The sequence below is a fragment of the Coturnix japonica genome, chromosome 1, assembly GCF_054131305.1.
Source record: "Coturnix japonica strain WE chromosome 1, WE-NBRP24, whole genome shotgun sequence".
NCBI classification, from domain to species: Eukaryota; Metazoa; Chordata; class Aves; order Galliformes; family Phasianidae; genus Coturnix; species Coturnix japonica.
The window spans coordinates 158,594,026-158,621,241 of NC_140663.1; the positions used below are offsets into that span (position 1 = coordinate 158,594,026).

General features: G+C 42.2%; 2 protein-coding genes across 9 annotated transcripts in view; one reads left to right on the top strand and one right to left on the bottom strand.

The window, feature by feature from the left end:
* STARD13 (StAR related lipid transfer domain containing 13) overlaps nt 1–18,564 on the top strand; it is a 271,061-nt gene extending 252,497 nt beyond the window's left edge. For all 6 annotated transcript variants that reach the window (XM_015852032.3, XM_015852033.3, XM_015852037.3 and 3 more), the window contains 7 exons: nt 4,183–4,381; nt 6,447–6,654; nt 7,598–7,712; nt 8,478–8,699; nt 10,355–10,572; nt 15,035–15,211; nt 15,575–18,564. In XM_015852032.3, coding sequence (XP_015707518.2) covers nt 4,183–4,381; nt 6,447–6,654; nt 7,598–7,712; nt 8,478–8,699; nt 10,355–10,572; nt 15,035–15,211; nt 15,575–15,692 — 1,257 coding nt within the window. In that variant the 3' untranslated portion in view covers nt 15,693–18,564. The remainder of the gene's footprint in view (nt 1–4,182; nt 4,382–6,446; nt 6,655–7,597; nt 7,713–8,477; nt 8,700–10,354; nt 10,573–15,034; nt 15,212–15,574) is intronic.
* Nucleotides 18,565–24,003: 5,439 nt separating this feature from the next.
* KL (klotho) overlaps nt 24,004–27,216 on the bottom strand; it is a 46,209-nt gene continuing 42,996 nt past the window's right edge. For all 3 annotated transcript variants that reach the window (XM_085536250.1, XM_015852031.3, XM_085536251.1), the window contains exon 5: nt 24,004–27,128. In XM_085536250.1, coding sequence (XP_085392376.1) covers nt 26,791–27,128 — 338 coding nt within the window. In that variant the 3' untranslated portion in view covers nt 24,004–26,790. The remainder of the gene's footprint in view (nt 27,129–27,216) is intronic.

Consider the following 27,216-nt stretch of genomic DNA (forward strand, 5'->3'; position numbering starts at 1 on the left):
ATCTTGACCCTCAGTTCCATACCCATGCATCTCTTAAATACCTCCAGGTACTGGGATTCCACAACCTCCCAGGGCAGTCCTTTCCCAAGAGGAAAATCTTCCACATATCCAACCTAAACCTCCCCTGGCATAACCTGAGACTGTTTCCTCACATCCTACTACTTGTCACCTGAGCAAAGAGACTGACAGCCTCCTTGTTGCCATCTCCTTTCAAGTAGCTGTAGTAGTTGTAGAGAGCAATGAAATTTTCCTTTAGCCTCCTATTCTCCAATCTAGACTAACCCTCTTTCCTCAATCACTCCTCATAAGTCTTGTTTTCTAGACCCTTCAGAAGCTTTGTTGCTCTTCTCTGCACATGCTTCAGTACATGAATATCTCTCTTGTAATGAGGGACCCAAAACTGAACAGGGTGTTCAAGGTGTAGTCTTAACAGTGTTGCATGCATAGGGACAGTCACTTCCTTTGTCCTGCTGACTATTCTATTTCTGATACAAGCCAGGATGACATTGACCTTGGTCACCTGAGTGCACTGCTGGCTCATTTTCACCTACCTGTTGACCAGCACTACCTGGTCTTTTTCTGCTGTGTGACTTTCTAGTCACTCTTCTAAAAGCCTGTATCACTGCATAGCGTTGTTATTACCAAAATGCAGGATCTGACCCTTGTTGAATGTCATGCAGTTGGACTCAGCCTGATGATCCAGCCTACCCAGATCCCTCTGCAGAGCCTTCCTGCCCTAAAGTACATCAACAGTCTCACCTCACCTGGTGTTATCTACAAAGTTACTGAGAGTGCACCTTCATCTAGATCATGGATAAAAATGTTAAATAAAACTGGCCCCAGTAGTGAGCCCAGGGGAATTCCACTGCTGATTGTCATCCTACTGATGACAATTCACTGGGACTGTGTAAGCACTGGCCATCCAGCCAGATCTTCACCCAGTGAACTGCACATCTGTCCAAGCCACAAACAGACAGTTATTCCAGGAAAATACTGTGGGAAACTTCACTAAGATCCAGAAAAACAACACCCACAGCCTTTCCCTTGTCTACTAAACGGGTCATCTTATCACAGGAGATCAGGTTAGTCAGGCAGAACCAACCTTTCATAATCCCATGCTGGCTGCTTCTGATCCAGTTGTCCCATATGTGTCTTGTGGCGTTATGTAACAGTCATCTTCCCCAGAACAGAAGTCTGGAAATCAAGTCTTTAGCTATGAATCACATTTGTTTCCTTCTGCAACTAGTGGGGAGTCATAGGCAGAACTTCCTATCATTTCTTTCTGTTGACTACAGAGAGACCATGTAGTGGTCGGACCTTGTGCTGAAAGTGAAGTGAGATGAAATCTGTATTACAACATGAAGGGCAGGAGTCAAGGGGTGGGATGGATACCTTGTTGAAAATGCACTGGTAGAGGAAAGAATTGAAAGATTAATAGAGAAAAGTTAAAAAGATACATTGAGAAGCTAACATTCCTGGTTATCTCTTTATTAAGCTGCTTTTGTGGACTGAGCTGGGAAACCCTGTGTAAGAAAAATAGTGAGGCAGCAAACCTAGAATCACTGATGAGACTGGAGAAGTAGATAATTGTCTAAGCATGAGGAAGGGAGATGGGGAGACAGGAGTGGGCCAATCAGCCAAGTAATAGAGCAGTAGTAAGAAAAAGTAAAGACTGGGGAGTAAACAGTGAAGAAAGTAAAAGGGAGAGTAAAACCAGAGAGAAGGAAAAAGCTCTCAAGATACTTGAGGCAGTCAAAAGGAGTGTCAGTGGGAAGTCTCAGACAAGTATCTGTGCCAAGAGGGAGGGTTTAGTTGCTGGGAAGCATCAGAGCTACATGAAGGGTCATTTCAGCTCAGCTTGAGTTTCCCCTCAGGGTGGAATTGGGAATAGAAAGTGAAGTACAAATCAGGACAGTTTAAAATATCTTCCACCAAAAACCTTTCTAGGCCAAAAACCTCCAGGCAACTCAGTTTCTCTGCTTTAAAGTCATTCCCTTTGTTCCCATTTAATTCAAAATCTCCTAATGCCTGTCCAGAGGCCTAAGCAGCCTCCAGTCTTCTCAGCAGCTTGTTTATGTGTCTGCTCTGTGCATTGCAGAATGCAGACTGAGCTTTTGCACTTAGTAAAGTTGAGGTTGCTGTAAATCATTGTAAGATCTGACTTCTGACATCGAAATGCCTAAAGATGATACAAGGATCCTCACCGTTAGTTGTAGAATATATTACTCAGTTTCAGCTTGGGAAGTAGAAACTGCTTTGCCTATGTCAACTGTATCTTTCTTTCTGTCATGCGTCATCTGACTGCTTGCAGGGAAGATGATCCACAGCATGAGGATAATAAAGAGATTGGGCCAAACTAATCACTGATAAATCACTGGGTTTATAGTCTCATTTTATTTATAGAATGAGTCTGTAATTTTGAAGAACAGAGATGAAATATCTCTTCCTATCAAGAGAACTGGTATTCTTTTGATTAAAAATGAGTTTTAAAAAAAAAAGAGTTCAGAGGAATAGCATTAAACGCAAACAGAGGTCAGGAGTAGTAGAATAATGTCCAGCAGGAGATTGCACTGGTGAAGGCTGATGTCTGACCTCTCTCATCAGACTTAGCTGGAAGTTTTTAAAGCTTCTTTATTCCATCATAAGCAGTGAACTGAACTTTTGCTCTTGCATTTATCTACCACATCCCCAAATTGCATTATTTGGATAGGATTAACGTATGTCCTTCTGCGTCTTCAGAACACATTTCTACAAGGAAAAGGGATTTGAAAGGAAGAAGGGAAAAACAAATGAAAAGAGCCAGATGCTCTTTCTTGTATTCTTTTGTTAAAACTCAGGTGAGCTTCACCTGTGAAGGGAGATACAATACACAGGATGTACAAAGGGCAAACTGCTTCTCTAATTCCTATGTATAAATTTAGATCATGAGCAGCCCTGCTATTTTCTATCCACAAATAAGAAGGCATACAGATGAGCAGCTCACTGCCACTGTTTGCAGTCTGGCATAATAGTTCATCTTCATATAAACAAATACATACCCTCTCAGAGCTGCACAGTGTGAGATTCATGTCATCTGTGCTATTAATGTACAAGCTGACAAAAGTCCTAAGTATCTTATGACTGAAGTATTCTAGAGAGGCAGTTCAGAATGAGCACATACCCAGGTGACCTCTGTACTGGCAGAAGTGAGAGGATTAAGGATGAAGGGCTTATTTCTTTGCCTTTACACTTTTTACTTGGTAGAATACACCATGTAGAAGGCTGAAGAGTGAGACAGCAGACACAGAGAAGCCGACGTTAAAGCCATCAGCGTTCCTTTTTATAGATCTTTCTCAATAGTTCACCTTTTCCCCTGCAAAAATGAAGGCAAAACAGTGCTAACACTTCCCAAATGAAAGCCTGGAAACTCGGGAATAAATAATGTGGTTCAGGCTCAGGAATTCGCCCCAGGGGAATTCCACTTGTGAGAACTTCTACAGAAGGGCAGCACCACTGTGAAGGCACTCGCAGGCCTCATTTTAAGAATTACCACTTCCTCTAGAACAGAAAGCAAACAAGATAAAAATGCATCTTAGTGACACTCCACAAATAATCCCTCTGCAGCCTCCACTTTCAGACTGGGGTTTTCAGTGGAATTTCAGGGAAGCAGAGAGCAGGAAGGGGAATAAATAGATTTGGTCTTGATTTGAAAGCTCAACCAGGATGTACTAATCTATGGCCACAGCATTTGTTACTTAGCTGAGCATAATATTTTCTTGTTAGTCTTCAAAATATATACTGAAATAAAGATGACAAACAGGATTCTCAGCTGGAGTAAATCAGCAGACAAAGCTGATTTCCAAAGCCAAGCAAACCACGCTGATTTATATCAACTAAGCATCTTGCTTATACTCCTCAAGCAGCAGCATAACTACATGCACTCTGAATGCTCCATCTACCATCTGATACAGATCTGCAGTGTGATTAACTCTTAGAGTCCCACCACCAGAGCACACAGTTGTGTACAAGACCATAGTCAAGTCACAGCTGTGACATCTATACGAATTCCTCTTGTTCTGGCTTAGTGTAATGCAAGCAAATATAACTTTTTGTTGTAATCAAAACCTCCCATGAAAGGGAATTTTTAAAATATTTTAATTAACTTTAGTTTTTTTTGCCCTGTTCCACATGGCACCTCCTTAGGTGGGTCTGTTTCGAAAATCGGGAGTGAAGTCTCGAATCCAGGCCCTGCGTCAGATGAATGAGAGCTCCCCAGAAAACGTCAACTATGAAGACCAGTCAGCATATGATGTGGCAGATATGGTAAAGCAGTTTTTCCGTGACTTGCCAGAGCCCCTCCTCACAAGTAAACTGGGAGAGACTTTTCTACACATCTACCAATGTAAGTAGCAAAATATTTATAGCGTATACAGCTCAAAGTTGTTGTAAGTTATGTAATAATAAATTGTAAGTAATGTTTATGTGTTAACACTGAATGGGATTCTTTCTGCTCACCTCTGGGATGTATAAAAGAACATCTCTGCTCTCAAAATCCTTAGCTGAGAGATTTTTCATTGGCAAAATACTGGGAGCATACAAATCTTAAGCTTTGAATGTATCAACTTTGCAGTCAGGAAGACACCAGAAAGACAGACTTGCCATGAACATTAAAAATGTAAAAGACTTCCCTTTTTGCCACATTTCTTTAAACTTTGAACCCATTTCTTTCACATTCTAAATGTAAGTGAGCCTTTTGAGCATTGGGAAGTATTATGCCCATGAGAATGCATGCCTGTGCAGCCTGTTCCTTGCTGTGACTTGATTGTTTGTAAAGCTTTTATGTGAAGATCTCACAAAGAAAGAAAAAAGCCAAGGATTTCTTGCTTTCATTTCAGCATAAGGATATGTCTGCCTGTGTGCACACCAGTGAGCTTGTTCATAAAAGAAACAGGAATTATTGGTGCTCATAAAATGACAGTAACAATTGCTTCCATCAGTGAAGTGACCAAGGAGAATACTGTTGTCTAAAAGGACATGTTCCACATGTCCTTGGAAACAAATGGCATTTAAACTATCGCTTGATGAAAATTGGAGTGTCCTATCTTGGTGTAGGAGAGACTGCAAACAAACAACACAGTAATATGGCAGATCTCAGTGCCATCAGGGTTATTAGGTCTGTAGCCAGAAGGAATTCCATCTCCAACTCAGGAGCCTGGCATTAGGATTCACAGCAGCCAAAAGGCTGAACAGTGAAACAGTGCTACCAGCCAACAGAAGATGCTGTAGAAGGGGGCATGGGCTGACTGCACTGATCTGCAGTGAGAAGTCTGAATAACTCTTTATACATTTGTGAGAGTAAAACGATGGCTTGGAAAGATATTCTTGTATTACAGAAGTACTTTGAAGGAATTCAGAAAGTCTTGATTATACGTCTGTTTAGAATGAGGTGAGAATGGGAAAAGATGGGCTTTTGTTGACACTAGAAAACAATGACTGGATTAAAAACAAGTAGCAGTGTTGTTTTTTTCCACTTGACCAACAACAAATATGTTTTTCTGTTTTAGAGGGTACTGACAGAATCCCTTTCACAGAAAGAAAAATGTTCAAAATTGCTGGGATACCAATTGGATTTCATAATGTCTGCAATTAAATAAATTTGTAGCTGGGACGTTTTCTTCCCATTCATCCTGTTTAACAAATTGTTTCTGTGAGGTTAGAAAGGATTTTTCCTCTCTTAGTTTATTGGCAAGGGATTTCTGGTTCTCATCATTCCAAGATGTTTTTCCTGTACCCAAAATGGTTTGATTTGCTATAACACAGAAGAGTGGGGACGAGAAGATTAGCATCGCAGTCTATATGGCTTAGCATTGATGGAACTTTCTCCATTTCCCTAAAGCCCTTCATTGCTTAATGTTTACAGACCTATGAGATGAGAGGCAGAGGCTCTTCTGACTTCCCAGAAAGACCTGGCCTTGGTGCTTCTTGAAAATCAGAGACATTTCACTGTGTTCAGTTTATCATTAGTGTCTGAAAGCTTTTAAAATAAAGTGCTTCTGCAAGATTAAGAGGCAGAGCTTAAAAGCTGGCTGTTCCCTGTACAGTAAATCTACTTTTGTTGTTATTCTTCAATTGTATAGAGCGTATGTAATATGGAGAGGAGGGCTCCAAATCCAAACTGAGAAATCTTACAGTAGTTGTAGACATGAACCTGAGATGCTGTTTAACCATATTCATTACTGCTTCCATTAAATTGTGCTACAGTTTAGGACACTTTAGTATTTTTCAGAAGCTCTCCTAGGAGCTTCGATCTGTCTTCCCAAGGAACAAAAGTAACCTGACAAATACCAACTAAGTACTCCTTCCATAACCTTTAAATGAATTTCAGTCTTTTTCTCGGGAAATGGCCTTTCCAGTCAGTTCTTCGATCTTATAGTTGACCCCACTGAACGTCACTTGCTTTGCTGCAGATGTCCCCAAGGAGCAGCGGCTGCAGGCGGTGCAGGCAGCCATCATGCTGATGTCAGATGAGAACCGGGAGGTTTTGCAGACCTTACTGTGCTTCCTGAGTGACGTCACCTCCGTGGAGGAGAATCAGATGACGCCTATGAACATAGCTGTTTGTCTGGCCCCTTCCCTCTTCCATCTCAATATAGTGAAGAAAGAAAGTTCTCCGAGGTAAGTTTCTTTTTAACACCATAAATAAGCCTGTCCTTGACACAAAAAAAGCATATAGGGTAAAATTGTCTGAAATGTCTGCTCTCTGACACATTACACATTGCACGGCTTCAGCAAAAGGAGAAAGCAGGCGCTGCAGAGCTAGAAGCACTCTTGCACGTGCACTGAAGATGTTTCTGCAAGCTCAACAGGGTGTTTCTGTCTGCATAGAGTGAATATGCAAGTGCTGACCTTTCATGCAAATTTTCAATGATGTATTAGTGAGTTTTATGTTAGTAATGTTGGCTTCTGTGAAGGGAAAGAGCCCGATTTTGCTCTGGGAGAAGTCAAAGATTGCTCATGTTTAGAAGGATTTGAACACATAGTCTTTCAGACAGTGGATGTTTGCAGAAGTGAAGTGCAATGCTTGTTAAAAGAACAGGCTGGATGAATGTGGGACGGCAGATCAGAAAATCTTGATCCCGTTTGTATCGCTGAGTTTATTCCAGACCATGTTAAGATGATGTATAATACGGTGAGTGTAGACTAAGCAGAGCGTAGACCTGCTAAACATGCTAAACATAAGTGGTCCCAACTTGATGTCCCTTCTGACATTTTTTCCTGTCTGATTCAGAATATGCTGAGATTTATGATTGTGTACATGTATAACATTTTCTGAGCAAGCACTTAAAGCAGTAGCATTGTGCCTGTTAGAAATCCTTTCCAAAATACATAATGCCTAAGGCAGGACATACATAGTCTTCTCTGCTTTATCTTCACTGCAATAATACTTTAGGTACATTTTTCCTTTAAAAAAAGGCCTAGTGATCTGAACAATCTTTGTGGTAAACAGAAGTTAAAGATAGATGTTTTACTCTGGTGTTAAGAACATCCTGCCACTATGTTTGCTTCGGTCTTGAAAAGATGCAGCTCTTTTTACCTGAGATACTGAATTCAATTACAGAGTAATACAGAAAAAATATGCAACAGGGAAGCCAGATCAGAAGGATCTCAGTGAAAATCTGGCAGCTACTCAGGGACTTGCTCACATGATAATGGAATGCAACAAACTTTTTGAGGTGAGTGAGAGACTCAAACGGCATTATTCATGGACACATAATGCAGCATCCTTTGAAGTATTTATGTTTATACTTGTGCTCTCTATCTTGCATTAGCACAGAGATTGATGGTGCCTCACTTATTTGTAAACTTGCTCCATCTGAATTTTATCTATCTTATTTCTTTATGACTGTTCCCTTCTAGCATTTGAAGATGCAGCTATTAAAAATGCAGAGTAATTATTCTACAGTGGTTTTCAACTCAAAGATTAGAAAATCGTAGTTTAATTAAAATCAAAATGTGCTGTTTTAACACTTCATTTTATTATAAAGCTTTTAACATATGAATTAAGACTAATCCATCTCAAAAGAGAGAGCTGATACATTTTCTTTCTTTGTGTCATGCAACAACATTGAAGTCACACAGGGAGATGTAGTCATTCCTGAAGCTGGTTTCACTGAAGGTTTAGGAGAGGTAATGCTTGTAACTCCCTTCCCTGGAAGCACAAAGCAACATTCTGGGGACTAGGCCAGTAATACAATTGTATTGTCATAGAGTTGGTCTGTCTAACACGGTTTTGCATGACTGGTGCAATTCTGACCCATTGATTGTTCCATTATATTACCTTGATTTCTCAGTAAGGCAAAAATAGCTATCCATTTTACTGAATGTAGGCTCATTGCAATGGATACTAAGCGGTCCATCAGTCTAGAAAGCATTGCCTTAAGGAAAAGTTCTCAGCAGGAGTTTTTCCCTGTGTGATTTCCCCCACTTCTGTGATGCAGGTCCCACATGAGATGGTCACTCAGTCCCGAAACTCCTACATCGATGCAGAAGTGCATTCTCCTACCCTGGATGAACTTGGGAAACAAGTGGATGAGGAAGGAGGAAACTACCAGATGTACCTTGAAAGTCTCATGCAGAATCTTCACAAAGAAGCAAAAGAGAAATTCAAAGGATGGGTGACATGTTCCAGTATGGAGAATACAGAACTCGCCTATAAAAAGGTAATTAGGAGAGAAGTGGAAAAGAAGGTAAACAACCAAAATTAAAATACAGCCTAGCTATGGGACCTGGTGACTTCCATAACTTAACATATATCCCTACCTCTGCTCAGGCAGTGTTAGTCCAGGGCTGCTGGGATTATAAAAACAGAACGGAGACCCACACACCAGAATGCCAAATGTGGGAAGGTGGAGACTGGGGCTGACTGGCACTGTAGGGAAAGTAGTTACACTAGCACAAGAGAGACCTGGACATACAGGGGAGTACAATGGAAGGCCAGGATGACAAAGGGACTGGAGCACCTCTCCTCCTAGGAGAGGCTGAGAGCTGGGACTGCTCAGCCTGGAGAAGAAGAGGCTCAAGGGGATCTCATCAATGTTCTTAAATCTCTGAAGGGAGAGTGCCAACGCAAGAGCCAGGCTCTGCTCAGTGGTGCCCAGTGCCAGGACAAGAGGCCTTGGGCACTAGCTGGAACACAGGATGTTCCCTCTTAACACCAGGCAGCACTTTTTTGCTGTGCAGGTAGCACAGGCTGCCCAGAGACTGTGGGATCTCCTCCTTGGAGATCTTCCAAAATGGTCTGGACATTGCTTTGGACAGCCTACTCTGGGTGTGCCTGCAAGGATCCAGGAGCAAGGATCATCCCTTCATACCTCAGCCATTCTGTGATACTGTTAAGGGCACTGGAAGGAGTGTATAGTCTGGGTGGTGAGGGGACAGGAGGCAGCATTTCCCTGTTAAGTGCAGTCCCTTTGTTAACACTGATAAATCACAATTACTCTGGTTTATAATCAGCTTCTCTGTGCGACCCCTCTGGGGAGGTACTGTGGGAGCTTTAAGAGTGAGGAGCATGGTAAAGGTGGGAGTAGGATGTGGGATTGGGTGATGCTGGAGGGGGGCAACACAATTCTGGGTCTGTGGGAGATGCTGGGGGTTTCTGGAGCATTGGATTCAGTATGTAAGGATGCCAGGATTGGGAGGGGTAGGAAGCCAAGTCTTACAAGATCCAGTTGATTCTTTTGCTGCCTGAAATACAACAGACCTAAAACCCCACAGAAATGCTGCATATGAAGAATTCAGGATATTCATATTGCACAAATCCCAGCACTTTCTGCTCCCTTACTGCTTGCTATGAAGGTGTAACAGTACGAAGACCTGGCACGTTTTCCTTCTTTGGGAGATGCTTTCTGTTCTTTGGCTCAGTGAGCTGACCCTTGGTTCTGACTAACTGCATCAGGTTGCCCAGGGTGGTAGCTTTGTTTCAGAGCAGTGTTTCAATCTGTGTTTTCATCTGTTATCACTTTTACACATCCATATTCTTCACTGCACCTGGGTTGCTTGAGGTCAAAATAGTGTCTGTGACACCAGAAATAATAGAGTAGTTCCACTGGTATGAGAACTGGTCCAGATATACACTGGTGTGAAAGCAGAAGTATTAAATCACTTTGGTTTTCCATCCAGGACTAGTATGCACACGTTTTTACATGTGAAGAGCAGCAGTAGCAATAATAGTGATGATTAGCAGGGAAATTTGCATGCTTTCAAGCTTCATCTTAAGCTCAAGTCAGATAACCATACCAAGATTTTGTCCTCGGTTATTCTCTGCTGAGTATTTGCATATATCTGCATGGGGTTTTATGCTCTTTGCTGCTTGCAGGTTGGGGATGGGAATCCTCTAAGGCTTTGGAAAGCCTCCGTGGAAGTTGAAGCCCCGCCATCAGTTGTCCTGAACCGAGTGCTGAGAGAACGTCACCTTTGGGATGAGGACTTCTTGCAGTGGAAGGTGGTTGAGAGCCTGGACAAGCAGACAGAAGTTTACCAGTATGTTCTGAACAGCATGGCTCCTCATCCCGTCCGAGATTTTGTTGTTCTAAGGTAAGCTAAAGGCAGTTCTCTGATATCTTTGCTGTCTGCTATGCAGACAAGCAAGATCTGTTCTTATCTCACCTCAGCCTTAGCATCTGTAAATTGTGCTTCGAGAACTCTACTTCCGGGCAGCAGCATTTATTTCTTAAACTGAATTAAAATTATACACCTAGAGCACGCTGACCTTTCCTCTGATGTAATTTGAGCAGCGCATACTCCTGAGGCCATAAATATCATTTATTCCTTAGAACAGATGTCTGATAATAGCTGCTGTTCTCTTGGCTTTGTTTGTTGTCAAAACAGTGCAATCAGAACCCGGTTGTTTTTTACATTGCCTTTGCTGTCCTCTGGGGAGTGTTTCATGTTTAAGAGCTAAATGTTTAGTGAAGAAGATAGCAATGCTTTTAAGCTGAGGGTCTTATACAGCCTCCATATAAGTTGTTATTTTAGATTTGAAGTTGAAGTCTTTGTAGAACAAGAAATGCAGAAACACTAACCCATAAAAATTATAGTGTGGGAATGAACAGAGACAGTAGATTTGTGTTCTGACTGTTTTCAGGGGAAGAGATCTATCAAAGAAACATATAGCTGTATATCAGCATTCCAGATTCAGCCTCAGTTCTACCACTGTCTACGTGCCCATACAGAACAGACAAAAATATATTTCTCTTATGTACATCCTGCCTTTGAAATCCTTACCCTTTTCTTTGTAGGAGCTATTGTGGAGCTGTTGACATATTTCACTTGCAGGGTCAGTCCTGCAGTTACTTATTTCAGGATGATTTTGTGTGTTCCCATTCTCAGACGTTGCTTTCTTTGACTAAAATGATGTGCCAGACAAATACTAAGCAGTTTTGAGAATGAAAATAGTCCAGTGAGTCAGAACTGCATTAGAGGGAACAAAGATTGACGGAAAAGGATGAGCCCAATAAAATATAATTTTAATAGTACATCTCTTTTATGAACTTCATTATTCTCTTGGAGAGTGATAACAAGCAGATACTGTTGGAATAGGGGAAGAATTATTGGAACTCTTGGAGGAAGACTTTTGAAATATTTTCTGTAAGACTTCATAATGTGAAATCTAGTCCTCCCTTTACTCTATTTCCTTTGCCTTCCCGCAGAATACTGGGCTAAATTAATTTATTTTATAATTGATTTTCTTATATATTATCAGTTTATACAAGTGATAAATTTGACCCTCTGCTTGGCACCCAGAAGAGCTTCTGGGAGCGGCAGGAAGGTTTTGATGATCATAATTCTGTCCTCTTATTTGCCACTTAATTCACTATTAGGTTTCATGGTGTTTTCTGTTCTTTAAAGACCTGCTGTGCAGTCACATCAGTAAAAGAGAAATCTTGACATCAAGTCCTCATTCCTTTCACTAACCCAGGCAGAATGACCCCCAAAGACTGAAATATGTATCATTAAATTGAATCCTGGTGGGTTTTTGAGGTCTGGAAACAGCCATCAGGCAGATCTGTCACTTGCTGTTGTTTATCTCTTTTGATTTATATCATTAAGTCTAGAGCAAGGTTACCCAGAGATATCGCAGTCAATTTGATACATTATGATTGGTGGGAAGTGAACAGTGAAACTGTAATTCACCTCTGGGGAGATGAATAAATATATTTTAACAGACCGTTGTTTTCCCCTTTCCAGTCAAACTAGTGGCTGTAAAAGGATAAACCTCATTGCACTTTGCTTCTTAATTTGTCATTAATTAATCTCAAGGGGATTAGGCTTCCTTGAGAATATTATATGGGTAAGAGCATAGGGCTGGTGTTTCATATACCTGGGATCTGAGGCAGCTTTCAGCTGAACTTACATGACTTTTTGTTAAAGATTGCTCAGGTGTTTAGCATTAGTTAAGTATTATTGCATGTCTGTGAGTAAGGTGTCATACCTACTTTTATTCTCACAGATTTTTAGAAAGTATGGTAACCAGCCTAAATCCGTATAACCAAGAATAGCAATTGTAAGTATCCTGCAAAGTCAGATATACATAGTTTTCTACTCCAGGAATGACACAACTAAGTGTCACGCAATTACCAAATGATGTGGTCGCAGCTTAGCACTGTGCAGGTGGTTGCTCAGCATCTCGCAGGAGAGACCTCTTCATGTGTTGCATCTCCTAGGAATAATCCATCATTTTTGTTGATGTACATACCCAGGCAAAGCTTTGTGAAATCGGTATTTTACTCTATTTTCCTGAGTAGCAGCTCAGTTTCATATCAAAAATGCAGAATGTTAAAATATGTGCTGTCCAGACTTCATCAGTCTTTGAAAGCTGCTCACCTGCTCAAGCACGCAGCTTCCCAGGGTACCTTAATCCCTATCTCAGACAGACTGTGGCAAGGTGATGCACATAATGCAGTGCAGTGGAAATTTCTTATTTCCACAGCGTAGGAAAAGAATACAGACTATCCAGCCTATTCCAGGCAGACAAGAAAGACGTGAGATACCAGGAAATGTAGAGGATGCCAACAGAACTAGAAAAACAATATTAAGTATTAAAGTCTAGATCTCCTGAACCTGTAAAAAGCATCTGCAGCATGTCAGAGAGTTTAGAAGCTTGGGAGATGGAAAAGATGAAACAAGTGACAGTGCTCAAAACAAAAATATGTCTTAACAGGCCAGCCTGAAGTTTGGTAATAAAAAAATAACTATCTGTAATTGGCTGACAAATGTGGTGACGTGATCATGAAACTTCACAGTTGTTATTTCTTCCTGAGTAAAATTTGCTCAGTAGTTTTGCAACTTTGGTGAAAGAAAATGCTCCTTTCTTCCTGTAAGGAAAGAGAACATAGAGCGTAGGTCCTATTGAGAGAAGAGGGAGAAAAACACTGTTTTCAGGGCCTGCAGAAGCATGTTGATTCTTCCTATGCAGCACTGGGAAAAAGAAACTTTCCCTACAAGTGTCACTTTCCGGAGTGACAGGAGGAATGAAGCAAATGGACACCACCTTTGTGACTGGGTGACCCAAACCCTCTGGGATACTTAGACTGAAATCTGCCTAAGTAAGGGAAGCCTCAACTTCATTATTGCTCCTAAGACAGCTAACGTGAAGTTTCAACCTTTGGCTATTGCAAGAAATTAACCATTAAAGACTGCATTTTGACACTGCCATTCGGAGTGTGTGATGGCAAATTATAATCATGTAATTACCACCAGCCACATGAGGAGTCTTCCCACAGCCGCTGTGCATCAGTGGATATTAGCAGTAGAGCCAGTAGAGCGGCCTGATAAAACATCCTGCATTTATACATAAGATCTCCAAGATGGTTGAACATTCATATCATTGAGTAAAGAATTGCATAACACAAAGGACACTTCTTTTTTTTTAAATCCAGATACCATCAAAAGGTGTTCTGGGAGTTGTAGGAGCCAGTGAGAATTCTTGGTGTGCTGTAATGCATTTGCAGCTCTGTAATAGTCTGCATGGCTGCAATGCAACATTTTGGCCTTTGCTGGATGACTGATGCTCACTTTATGGCCTTTCCAAAGCTTACAAAAATGAGCTGATTCCTACTCTGGTGGCTATAATGTCACTGGGGTAGTGCTGTATCCCAGCCATTACTGTGCTGCACACCATCTGACTTCTTACTCCTGCAATAATTCAACTTGTTTGCAGTCAGATGTATGGGCAAAGTGATAGCCTGTCTGTCTGCAAATGGCTGTCACGTGTCTTATAAATGTTGGTTACAAGATACCTGTGGGGGGAAGCAAATGTTTTTCCACCTGGAGCCAGCAGCAGCATCAGCTGTTCCACCTCATGGTCAGATGCCCAGCTTGGTGGGGGCAGCAGAACCAGGACACTGATTTCAGGAAAACAGTGTAGATAGCACTAATTGCAAGATCCGTCCCTGAGTCATCTCCGAAGGTGAGCATTCAGGGGGTTGATTATCCTCATCCTATGACAAAATATCCTAATCTCCTAGCAGTTCATAGCAGTGTTATGTTACCCACCATTAAAATTAATACACTTCTGGGAGGAGATCTAATGATTGAGCTTGATATAATTTCTGTGTCCTGTTTTGAGCAACAATCCCAGTGGACTTGTAACACAAAACTCCTTCAGGAATTCACAGGACATAACAGGAAACAACTCCACAGACGAAGTCAGTTAATGTGCCTCTGAGAGCTGGTTGGTTTCCTACTCCCGTGTTTTCTCATGGACTTCTTGTGCAGGTTTTGTGGCTACCTGCCCTCTGCCAGTTGCCTGCATCAGTCTTGTCCAGTCTGTCCATGTTCTTGTGCCAGCACTGCATTTGAGCTTAAATACGTCTCATATCCCACTCTTGTATTTTTCCCTGCGTGTATTTATAGGCAGTATTCTGTCATCAGCTTTACAAGGATATGGCTTCCTGGCCTTACAAGGATTAGCAAAAAACCAAACTGTAACTTCACCTCTCTGTGTCTCTGAAAGACTGGTTACTACAGTGATTCAATCTTGAATACGTTGCTGCAGGACGTGGAGGACAGATTTGCCAAGGGGAACATGCATGCTGGTTGCCATCTCTGTGGAGCATGAAGAGGCTCCTCTTATGGGAGCGGTGCGAGCCATCGTGATGGACTCTCAGTATTTGATAGAGCCATGTGGCTCAGGAAAAGCCAGGCTGACCCATATCTGCAGAATTGACCTAAAGTAAGTATCCAGTCTGCAAAATACAGATGTTCATTCAGTGAGGCAAAATCCTCCAGCTCAGAGAGGGGAGGTGTTGGGAACACATGTAACATAGCTTTGCTCCTTTGTAGTCCTCTTGCTGACTTTTCTATCCACCGGGCTTATTTCTATGTTCAGCACATACTGTTGTTATGATGTGATCATAGAACTAAATCTGGTGGTTTGATTACTGCAAGGAAGCGCTGCTTACAGTGACAATTACTCAGAGTCCCCAACAACACCATGGGTAGCAGAGAGTAGGGGGCATGGCAAGACCCTTCCTGTGCAGTATAGTTCTTGTGCATTTGGGTTTCTCAGTAACTACATCTTTTGTTGTTTCTTCAGAGGACATTCCCCAGAGTGGTATAACAAAGGCTTTGGACATCTGTGTGCAGCAGAAGTTGCCAGAATCAGAAACTCATTTCAGCCTCTCATTGCTGAGGGACCAGAAACGAAAATCTGAGCAAGTGTTTGTTTGTGGAAGTGTGTACGTGTAAATCAGGGTATGGAAGAGAACAGGAAGACAGAAAGCAGAGACCTCTTTTAGGTTACAGAAGTCTGACCAGACCCAGGTGTGTACAAAGGTGAAAAAGGAATTGTATAGGAAAGTTCTTTTATTCTGGGGACTTTGCCTCCCACGTCCCTTCTGCAGTAGTTTCAATTGCTGAAGTAAAATTTTCTTTAAAGACCTTTTACCTTTATTGTTTTAAAATCATACTATTGCCGTGACTTGTGTGTTACATAACTCTGGTATTTAAAGGCTTCTAAGAAGCATATTTTAATTGTAAATAAATTGTGTACAATATGTATATATTTATCTATATTATATCTATCTATATATATGTATATGTATAAATTAATTATTTTGTATATAACTCAGTGCTTTCTAGAAGTCACTTGCATCAGTTGGACCTTAAAGGAATCCGTCACTTGTTTCTTAGTGTGTCACTGCTACATAAGCTGTGTTTGCTGTTATCGCAGGGCTACCAGCCATAACCCACGTGATAACAGAAATGTCTGTTCTTGGGTTTGTTTTGTGTTTGTGTGCTGCGAGAAGGTACCTAGAAATAGATGTAGGAGAATTAAGAGAATTAAGGAAGAGGGAAGGGGCTGTAGGTTAAAAAATAATGAGCGGATCTGTTTTGACAGATACAGTGAGTGGAGTATAACTCAAATATTTTGAAAGCCATTTACATTCAGCTGCAGAAAGTTTGTGACTGTCAGTGCAAGGAGATGTTGAAAACTTAGCTATTGCCTTAATTAATGGCCTGTCTGTCACTAGAGAACCTCACTATGTCAGTGTTCAGTGTAGCTGCTCATTCTTAGCGAGTACAAGATAACACTGTGTGTACTGAGGTATCTGAAATCAGACTGGTGAGTTAATAAGCTGTAAATCCTTTGTTTAGCATTTCATCTTGGCTGTGAGGAAGCATTTCTGTGTTGTTCTTTCCTTCATCCATAGAGATGGCTAATTATTAAGAAGCTCCAAAGCAGATTTTCTACATCCGATGGACACAAAGATGTATGGATGAACACCATGCCTTTTAGTACTCTTCTTATAAAATAACTGAACTTTTTGAAGCTTTTAAACACATCCCAGAGATGTAAAAGATTAAGCACAGACCTATGCTTGGGAAGATTGCTTTTATAGTAACAGCAAGCATTTTTGTATTATATTGCACTGATCTGCATGGTCCTGCCTCTATAGGCATTGGTGGGAGCAGGATCGGCCCCTGACTATGAGGAGTAGGAGCCATGTAAGTCTATTATATCGTTTCATTTTCAGGGACCTATTATTTGCTAATGGAAGAATGCTTTAAAAGTCATAATAATGATTCGTTACCATTGAAGCAGGGTTCTCTTCTGTTTTTAACTAACCTAAGACCAAAAATGATATTACATCTATGATTCAATAAGAATGTACAAGCCTGTTAATACTGTTCTTCATTAATCGCATTTGTTCACTTTGTCTTTATTTATTGCTGCATAAACCAGCTGAGGCATTCATAGCCAGTGTTTTAGCTCAGACCTTCCGACAAAATCCATTGAGATTTAGTATGAGGTCAATGAAATGGGAGATATTTCCTACAGAAAGCTACATTCTTCTGCCCTGATCTACTTTATGGAGAAGTCTTCCCATGCAGTGGCTCTGCTGGTGTGGTGAATCTGCCCTGGGTACAGAGATTGTGGGTGGACAACTCATGTTAGAGCATGGGCCCACGTGTCCCTGTGCACATGCATAAGGGCTGTGCTGGTGGGATGGCACAGCATGTCTCACCCATGTTCTGTTGAGTAACACACAGGATCAGGGAGCTTGGTTGTCTATGAGCTCATATGTTGAGTCTGTTGCCAACAATCATAGGATCACAGAATGGTTTGGGTTGGAAGGGACGTTTAAAATCACCTAGTTCCAACATCCTGCTATATTCAGGGACACCTCTTTCTAGACCAGGTTGCTCAAAGTCCCATCCAGCCTGGCCTTGAGTGCTTCCAGGGAGGCAGCATCCTCAGCCTCACTGGGCAACCTGTTCCAGTGTCTCACCACCCTCACCGTAAATAATTTCTTCCTAATATCATGTTGCAACAAGCAAATATTGGGAGTTTTTAAGTATTAAGAGATGAGTGGAAGCACTTTCCCCCTTTGTGCTCGCCATGAGGTCCTTGTTCTCCCCAATTGAAAGGTCCCAGGCAGACATGGAAACCACCCACTGCCCACATCCAGCCGTTCCCCTGCTGCCATTGATTTAGACTGCAGTCCCAAATAGCAGCACCTCCTACCACCAATGCCTGTAGCCATGGCAGCAGATTTCATACCAGCTGTTTTCCAAAACAGGAGCAATTAGAGTGCTTCTGCTACATTAGTTTGCATAAATGAATGCAATTGTGCCGCAGTATCAATGAACACAGATTCTCTGACTCTGAAGACAGCAATTGTTTGACACTAAAATCTGAAGGAAACTAAGGGAAAACCTGGACAGTGGATTAATCCTATCTGAGAACTCATCACTCAGCTGGAAGGGGCCCTGTGCCACTGCCACTGTTAGCAAGGTGGGTTTGTCCTCTTGCCATTGCAGAAGCTCTGTCATCTGCTGCCAGCATCTCTTAAGCTGTGTATCAATGAAATAAGTTTGTGTTAAAATGCACATTATGCCATGTCTACCATTCAGCTACCATTCAGTACTATTGTTACGTTGCCGTTGAGAATATGTTATGATGGTTATGTTTTAAAATGTTATATTCATATCAATACCTCATATTTTTACCTCATCCGTTGGTATCAGTCATTTAGTTGTAAATAAATCATTGCAAAATTGAATAAATTTGCATACGTTAAAGAATGGCATTTGATGTGTTCATTTCATCAGTTGGTTCAGGACAAAGTATGTAGCTCTTGCTTTCTTTATTACAACCTGCTGTGCACCAAGCTTTTCTGATACAGGACCTCAGTAACTACTCTGAGCTCAAAATGATATTGCTGTCTACCATGCTTCTCCTGTGTCATAAGCATACCAGAACTTCATGGCAAAGATGAAGGATATGAGGATAAGATATGAGGGAAGTATTTTCCAGAGGAGCAGGGAAGTTGGCTGACTTGAGAAAGGTGAAGGTCTCCAGGTCTCCAACAGTACTTACGCTGCTGATTCCAATGAGTTATGAATTCAACAATGATTTTGCACCTACATAATTTTCAATAAGTAATGTGAAGATCTGCGAGAGTGACATTGGAGATGGGATGCTGAACATTGGGTTCACGTTCTCAGATGCTGGCTGTCTCAGATCCACCACTGCCAAAGAGAAAAATGGTACAACAACAGGATAGCGGTTCCTGAGGTTTGTCTTACACATATCTACAGATGGAATTTATTTCCCTCTGGATGGGTCTGTATCTCTCCAACTGTATTTAATTATCAGAAGAAAAGGAATCTCAGCAAACCGGATGCTGAGCAGGGAGGCAGCTTTGAGAGGTCATCTAGGAGGGAATAAATCTTCATGTCCCACCATTTAAAGAAAGCTAAGTATTATAATTTGCACTAAAAGAAAGCATTTTTCTCCAATTCTCTGCCATAGTAAAGGTGAGCAGCTGTGTATTCCATCCTTACTTGCAAAAAAATGTACAGCATGTGATGTGTTCTTAATTCCTCTCTTATCTCCACTCACCAATAGTGGGGTCTGGACAAACCAGCCACTTGCACTTGCACTTGCACTTGCAAAGCATGCACCATTCACTCTTTGGGGATCTAGTTTGTCTAGGTTGCCTGAAGACGTAATGGATGCCAAAAAGATACACACATACCATGGTGTGACTGTAGACTGTAGGCTGTAGATCTGAGCAATGTCTGGGTCAACAGGTAAATGACAGGGAAAATGGCAATAGGCTGATGCTGGGGAAGCTCTCGCACACTTCCCTTATACCTTCTTTAATCCATAAAACTACCCAGACCCAGAAATATTACTGTGCCTCCGATGAAGGCTATTGCCATTTTGCATAAAACATATCCTAGAGAGCATTGAGAAATCATGGCCAAGCAGTCAGTGGTCACAGCACCTTACTGGGGAGGGCACTGCCGTCCTGCCAGAGCTTGTGTCTGCAAAGGTTCCGTGCACCACAGCAGATGAGATGAGAAAGCTTTGAGCAGAGACTTGAGCCACAGCATGCAGTTCATTGGCACCAGTTTGCAAGGAGACAGGATAGGGTCCAGGTCAAGAAAGCTCTTTACCAAAAAAAAATGTGTCATTCTGGGGCAGTATCTTCTCCAGCAGAAAACAGCCCTGCTTGGAAAGAGCAGCTGCATGGAGCTTCGCTGACATGGCAGCCAGAGGATTGCAGCTTATTTCTTAATCAAAATAATTCTGCAAAAGGGCATTAGGGAAACTCAGCCTAAAACTGCAGACTCTGCTCTTTCCTCCTCACCAGCTTGTAACAGCTCAGAGACAGACACACGGCTGGAATACAGAGCCAGGACTTGCTACAGCAAGGATTTGCAATAGCTTGCTATTTATGGGTGCAAATGAGCCTCATGGCCATCTGTCCGTCCCCAGACTATGCCTGACAAATGCTGCAGGTTCACTGGAACTCTTTCTCCTTGAGAGGCCACCCATTGAGTTACTATTTGTTTCCTTTTGTTTATTTAAGTTGTCCAAGCCAGGAATCAGGTTAGGGGAGCTAAAACGCAGACTGAATTATATTTAGCCAGGGCCATAAAGGGAACAAGAAATAATTCTATACATCTATCAGTGATAAAGGGAAGGCTAGGGAAGATGTGGGCAAAGGTAAGAACTGGGAGGTGTTAGTGAAGATCAGGTTTGTGACCATCTAAAGAACCTGGAGGCAAATAAGTCCATGGAACCCAACAAGATCCATCCACAGATTCTGCAGGGAGTGGTGGATGATGTTGCCAAGTCTCTATACATCATATTTCAGAGATTATGGCAATCTAGTGAAGTTCCTACTGACTGGAAAAGGGGAAACGTAATGCCCATTTTCAAGAAGGGAAAGGAAGAAGATCCAGGGGACCACAGGCCAGTCAGTCTCACCTCTGTGCCTGGCAAAACAATGGAGCAGACCTTCCTGAAGGCCTACTAATGCACATAGAAAATAAAGATGAGGTGATTGGTGATAACCAACATAGCTTCACCATGAGCAAGTAATGCCTGACAAATTTGGCAGCCTTTTATGATGGAGTTAAAGCATCAGTGGATAAAGGAAGAGCAACTGATGTCATCCACCTGGACTTGTGCAAACCAATTGACACTATCTCTCATGACATCCTGGTCACCAAATTGGAGAGAAATGGATTTGATGGATGGACCACATGCTGGATAAGGAATTGGCTGGATGGGCACACTCACAGAGTCTGCTCTTCATCCTGGAGAAAAGAAGGCTCTGGGGGGACCTTATAGTGGCTTTCCGGTACCTGAAGGGGGGATACAGGAAAGCTGGGTATGGACTTCTTTTTAGAAGGGCATGCATCAACAGGACATGGGGAAAATGGCTTTAAACTGGAAAAGGGTAGATTTAGACTAGATATTAAAAATAAATACTTTACTGTGAGGGTGCTGAGGCACTGGAACAGATTGTCCAGCGAGGCAGTGGATGACCCCTCTCTGGATGCTTTGAAGGCCAGCCTGTATGGGGCTGGTCTAGAGGGAGGTATCCCTGCCTATAGCAGAGGGGTTAGAACTAGATAATCCTAATTCTCTTCCAACCCAAAGCATTCTGTGATTCTATCATTCTATGACTCTATGATCTATCTCACCACTGACATCCCCAGGACAGCAATGGAACAGTCAGTAGCTTTTATCACTACAACTAAAAATAGCTGCTGCAAAAAAGCCCTGTAAAATTAAATGGGTGTCACTGGGCTAAGCCAAAATGTTGCATCATGACTTACTTGGCCTCTCCAGGTTTCTTGCCTAAGGGCAACTTTTCTTTCAGCAATCACTTGTATTTATCAGAGAAGAGATACATTTATTGCATTTGGATTTTTTGAATAATTGAGGAATTTAATCTTTTAAGTGCCTCTGAGATCATTTGCTGTAATTAAAGACAGAAGATGAATGACTGAAGTATAAGAGCACTGAAGACTTTAAAAATGAATGTGCCCTCCACTGCATCTCCCGTGCATTTATATAATGATTGTTCTGAATTAATATGACCACAAAGACAAAAGAATACAAGAAAAAGAGCTTGGCCATGTCATTTTTCCTTCCTGCTCAACAATAGCATGTCACCAGCTTGAACAATGTACACGTGAGCACCAGGCACATGCTGTGCAGCGCCAGGCCCCACAGCCTCCATGTCTGAGACACAACGAGAGGCAGTATCAGCAGGCACGTCCTGCAGCAGTGTGGCTGATAAATGAGTTACAAATGTATATAAAACCCACAGCCTTCCATTAGAGGTGGATTTAGACGTAGACAGGCCTTGTGGCACCCTCCAGCACTTGCCATTGCTTCTGTCAGCCTACAGATCTTTCTTACCTCATAAAACTTTACAGTGCTGCACCTCTTGAACCAAACGCTTGGCTAATTCCCAGCTCCCTCCAGCAGGAGTTAAAAAACACATTTCCACAGGCAGGTGTTTAGTGTGCTCAGATCTGCCCAAGACCCACTGTAGGATCTGCCCTGCCGGTGTACAGCCCTGCCCAAGGTTCAGTGTAGGGCCTGTAAGGCAGAAGAACCAAAGCACAGCCAGCTCTTTGCTTGGACCCTACTAAGCTAACACCACACCACAGCACTGCAGGTGCTCAGCCCCAGAGCGAAGTACCGCCCCTAAGGCACTCAAGGCCACACAAACATCATCCTCCCAGCAATCAGGGCAAGGAATTCACACATTTTCTTGTGCTTTTAGCTTTTCTGCCTTGCTTTGTTAGTATTTTCCCTGACTTCTCTCTGCTTCCCTGGTCCCTTTGCCATGTCTGCTCACACACCCACAGCACCACGATGTACAAGCCAGCAAAATGTCAGCACCCACCAGCATCTTGGCTGCAGGCTCCCGGTATTGCAACTTTCTGGTTTCTTAATGAATTTGGTTTTCTTAGAACTGCTGGACAAAGTGGTGGTTTTGCTCAACTCACAATATAGAACAAAAGGCTCTGATACACCAGACTCTGCCACTCTGTCACCTTATTATTCCTTCTTTTATTTCAGGCTCTATAAAGAGTGGGTTGAGCCAGCCAGCACCACCCTCAGCCTTTGTAGTTGTTGGCAAAGGGCGTTTCAGCAATCTGAGAGCAATGCATGGGAGAGGGGACAAACTTTCTCCTTTCCTTTCCTCACCTCTGCTTTGCAGCTCTCCATAAAGAAGGGAGGAACAAGACTGGTCTTTTTCAGCTGAAGCTGAAGCACCTAGAAATGGCCATTTTACCCTTAAAAGGGATGGATTTTTTTTTCCTGTGAGGTTTTCACAAACAGAATGAATCTCTAAATGACTCAGAAGTAAATGGGTAAAACGCAGTTAGAAAAGCAGTGTGTTTGTTTAAACATTTTCTCACTTGCATGGCTGCTATCCCATTCATTAGATTTTTTTCCTTTCTGCTCCCATTGCCTTTCACTGTGGCACATGCTTTGCTGTACAGTGCAAGTCCCAGAAGCTGCCTGCTTTGTGCCACAGCCCTGCTGACAAATTCCTTCAAGGCTCAGAGCAGCTCTGCTAGAACACAAGAGCTGTAAAGTTTATGGCAGTGTTACTAGGGAATAAACTATTACAACAAACAACTTAGAATCACAGAATCCCCAAGGTTGGAAAAGACCACCAAGATCATCCAGTCCAACCATCCACCTACCACCTATTTCCCCACAGATCCAACAACTAAATGCTTATTGAACACCTCCAGGGACAGTGACTCCACCGCTCGCTGGGCAGCCCATTCCAGCACCTGACTACTCTTTCAGAGAAGAAATATTTCCTAACATCCAACCTCAAAGCTTTCCATAGGGTTTTAGAATCATAAAATATCCTTAGCTGTAAGGATCCATAAGGATCATTGAGTCTAACTTCTAGCATGGGTACTTCCATGGGTTTTTTACTAGTCACTACAAGAAAAAAAAAGAACCCAAACCCTTCTGATTCCCCATTCAGAGCTCTGTTGGAAAAGCCTCTGCTTAGATGCAGGGCCCAGCATTCTCCCTCCAAAGTCAGATCTATCCATTGGGATACACTGGGAAAACAAACAGCAGCACAAACTGCTTGCGGAGCTCCCACTAGAGCCCCTTTGAGCTTCAGACTGTGGACTGGGAAACTGGACAGATTAAAAATGAAGAGCAGATTGCCATTTGATATCTACAGTATCTTTATTTCACTTCTAAGGTCGTTATAAAAACAGTACAAAATTCATCCTTGCAATTAGTGAAGATCACACTGCACAGCCTTGAGAAAGAAAACAGAAGTGCTGCACTCAAGTCACAAAGAAATATTTTGAACAAAAGTATATATATATATATATTATTTTACAACATGTTGAATTTGGAGCATTGAGCAACTACATTTTGGTCCAGAAAATCCCATGGCTGCAGCTGGATCACAGGAGGTGCTGGCTGGAGTTATCTGTATGAGCACACTGCTGCCCTCCTTCCTTGGCCAGGGCCCGATCTTTGCCTCCAGGGCTTTTCTGCTGTTAGCATTTTTAAGAAAACTGACAAGAAATATGCACTGGCCCCTGATAACCCAAAGTCATGGAATCATAGAATCATTTGAGTTGCAAGGGACTTGTAAAGGTCACCCGGTCCAACTCCCTTGCAATGAACAGGGACACCTACAGCTCTGTCAGGGTGCAGAGCCACGTGCCATACCCATACCGCAGGCAGGCTGCCAAGGTCAGAGCTTCAGCAATCCCCAGGGCACACTTAGCAGTGACATCTAAACCCCCTCCTGAAGGGCAAAGCAGCGAAGGCTGTGTTATTTCTATGGGCCATGGCACCATTACATGATGCGATCACACAGCTTTGCAGTAGCAAATCCCACTTTACCTACAAATTAACTATCCAGCTGGTGCCATCTGCCTGTCGGTGGTTACATATCATCCAGCATGCAATGTCTCCTCCTTAGGACTGCTGGCTTCAGCCCTCACTGTGACCAGCCTGTGCATTAGCACTCAGTGCCCACCAGCTCCATGCTGTCCTGGGTTCACCCTCCCAGGTCTGCTGAACCTATGAAGCCCAGGGAGGACATGGAAGCTCAGCTGACCAAAAAGATCAGGCCTGGTTTCATTTTATTGTGCCAACACCAAAGTCATTAAAACACAGGTACACAAATACAATGTGGAAGTCACATGTGACCTGGCTACATTTTAAATAATTGCCACTTTTTGTTATGGATTGAGGAGGTATCCGACACAATGGACTAAATGCATTTGCTGTGTGATTCATTGCCATGGCTCGGAGAAAACCATTTTGCATTTCATACATTTAGGGTGAGCCATTTCTTTGTAATCCCCACTGCATCAGGCAGCAGCGCATAAATACAGCGGCTTAAAATTTGCTCTTCTTCAGCAAGTGCTAAAATGCTATAAATAATTTTTATGTACATTTTTAATACTTCTTGGCTTACTTGGAATTTTTCACCTTAATATTGTATATATTTTCACCTTGATATCAAAATTTAGATTAGTGCAAAGAGAGACCATTTTAAGACTGGAACTGAAGGGCAAATATATTCATCATGGTGATAAAATACTCTTTTCTGTTTCTGTAGATTACTTAAGAAAAACAAATAGTTTTCAGTTACAAATGAAAATGGTATTTCATACATAAGTTTTAATTTACAGCACAGAATCAGATACATAAAATATTCGGATTGGAAGGAACCAAAGGAGGTCATTTAGTCATCTGTTCGCCGTCAAGGAGATAAACATCACATTTAATACAGCATAATCAGCTTAGCAGATAAATAATTCTTAATTAACACAGAGCACATTTCCTTTAAAATATTCTTTCCAGTGTCTGACATTTATTCACATAGCAATAAAATCACAATTACAGCTGAAGGCTGTGCAGGCCCAGAGTTAGAAGCGGAGAAAAATGGCCACGCTGCTTTCTACCGCGGATGCTCCTAATGCAGTAATTCACAAAGCAGGCAAAGTAACACCAAGTTTTTTTCCATCTCTATTCCCACTAATACATGATGCTGCTAATATTTTACTCATTTCAGCCCAGTTACACTTTGGGAAGGAAACGCTGTCAGGGCCAGATAACATTGCTCAAAAGAAAGCATCCTACAGAACCAGAAGAGCCTCATGGAAAATGGACGACTCATTTCAGAAGCAGCAGCTCCAGGATCTCAGATCCCGGCAAAAGCAGCAATAAAGTGCTGGGTTATTACAGCAAAAGGTTGGGATCTAAATTCTCCATGCTTAACACAACTTATGTGCAAAGAAAGGTTCTTTCACTCTCAACTCTTCCCACCAGACTGCACAATTCCTGCCACCCCAGGACAAATCCCTGCTTCCTTTCCCATTGAGATCCCACAGATCCCTGAAAGAAGATCTTTAAGTCCTGTGCAGCCATCAGTGCTGAGTTTTGCTTAGAAGCACAGGAGCAGTAAGTCTGTGGGGAACATGAATCCCAGCAACCAGAGTTGCTGTTCGTGCAGTCCTCCTCTGTCTCTTCTCACCCATGTGCCCTGCTCCAGGGAGGTGTTGGCTCTGATCACCTAATATCAGCATTAGAGCCTACTTTGGAAGAACAAATCATCTGTTCTTGGATAATTTTGGCATTCAGGCTCTTCCACCACTCAATGTGCTCAAAACGCACTTAGCAAACTCAGTAAGGGAAAAACCACAGAAGGGAAAGAATCTGCTCAGCCAATGGTCCCAGGGAAGGTTGCGAGATAGCTCCAACCACAGGAATTAAAGACTGGTCCCAAACCGTATGTATTAAACCACAGAGAGTGGTTTCTGGAAGCCATACACTAGCAATCTTTGCTCGCTGTCAGTGTCCTGCAGCACCAGGCAATGTGCAGGCCTTGCTATTGCTGAAGTGACCAGCACACTGTGCACTCCCATTTCAGATCTCCCAAGGGGATGCGAGAAAAAGGGCCGTGGGTGATGGATGCAGGGGCAGCTCTATTTATACCGTCTTTCTGCTCTTTTGGAGTAGTACATAATGCAGAGTATAGTAACAATAAAAGCAACAAATATGAAAGAGATGAAGGCAAATAATGATTTTCTGGTTCGGAAAAAGTGGCATTCAGGACACTCATCGGTCTCATCTGGGCACAGCACCTCAGCAGTGTCGGGACCAGGAAAACCATTGTTGTCAATTATCTCTCTGTAGTGCTTCATAGAAGGCTTCGGCTCATATTGATTTGCAACATAACTGTACAGACCATACTTAGGAGCAGTCTTGTCATTAAAAGAATAGACAAAATATCCTTGGAGATTAACATTATCCAAGGCGTAAGCTGCAAAATAAATAAACAAATAAATGTCACTTTGGCATTCAAGATCAGTATCAAATACCAGTACACTGAGCAGGAACAGCAGGCTGTG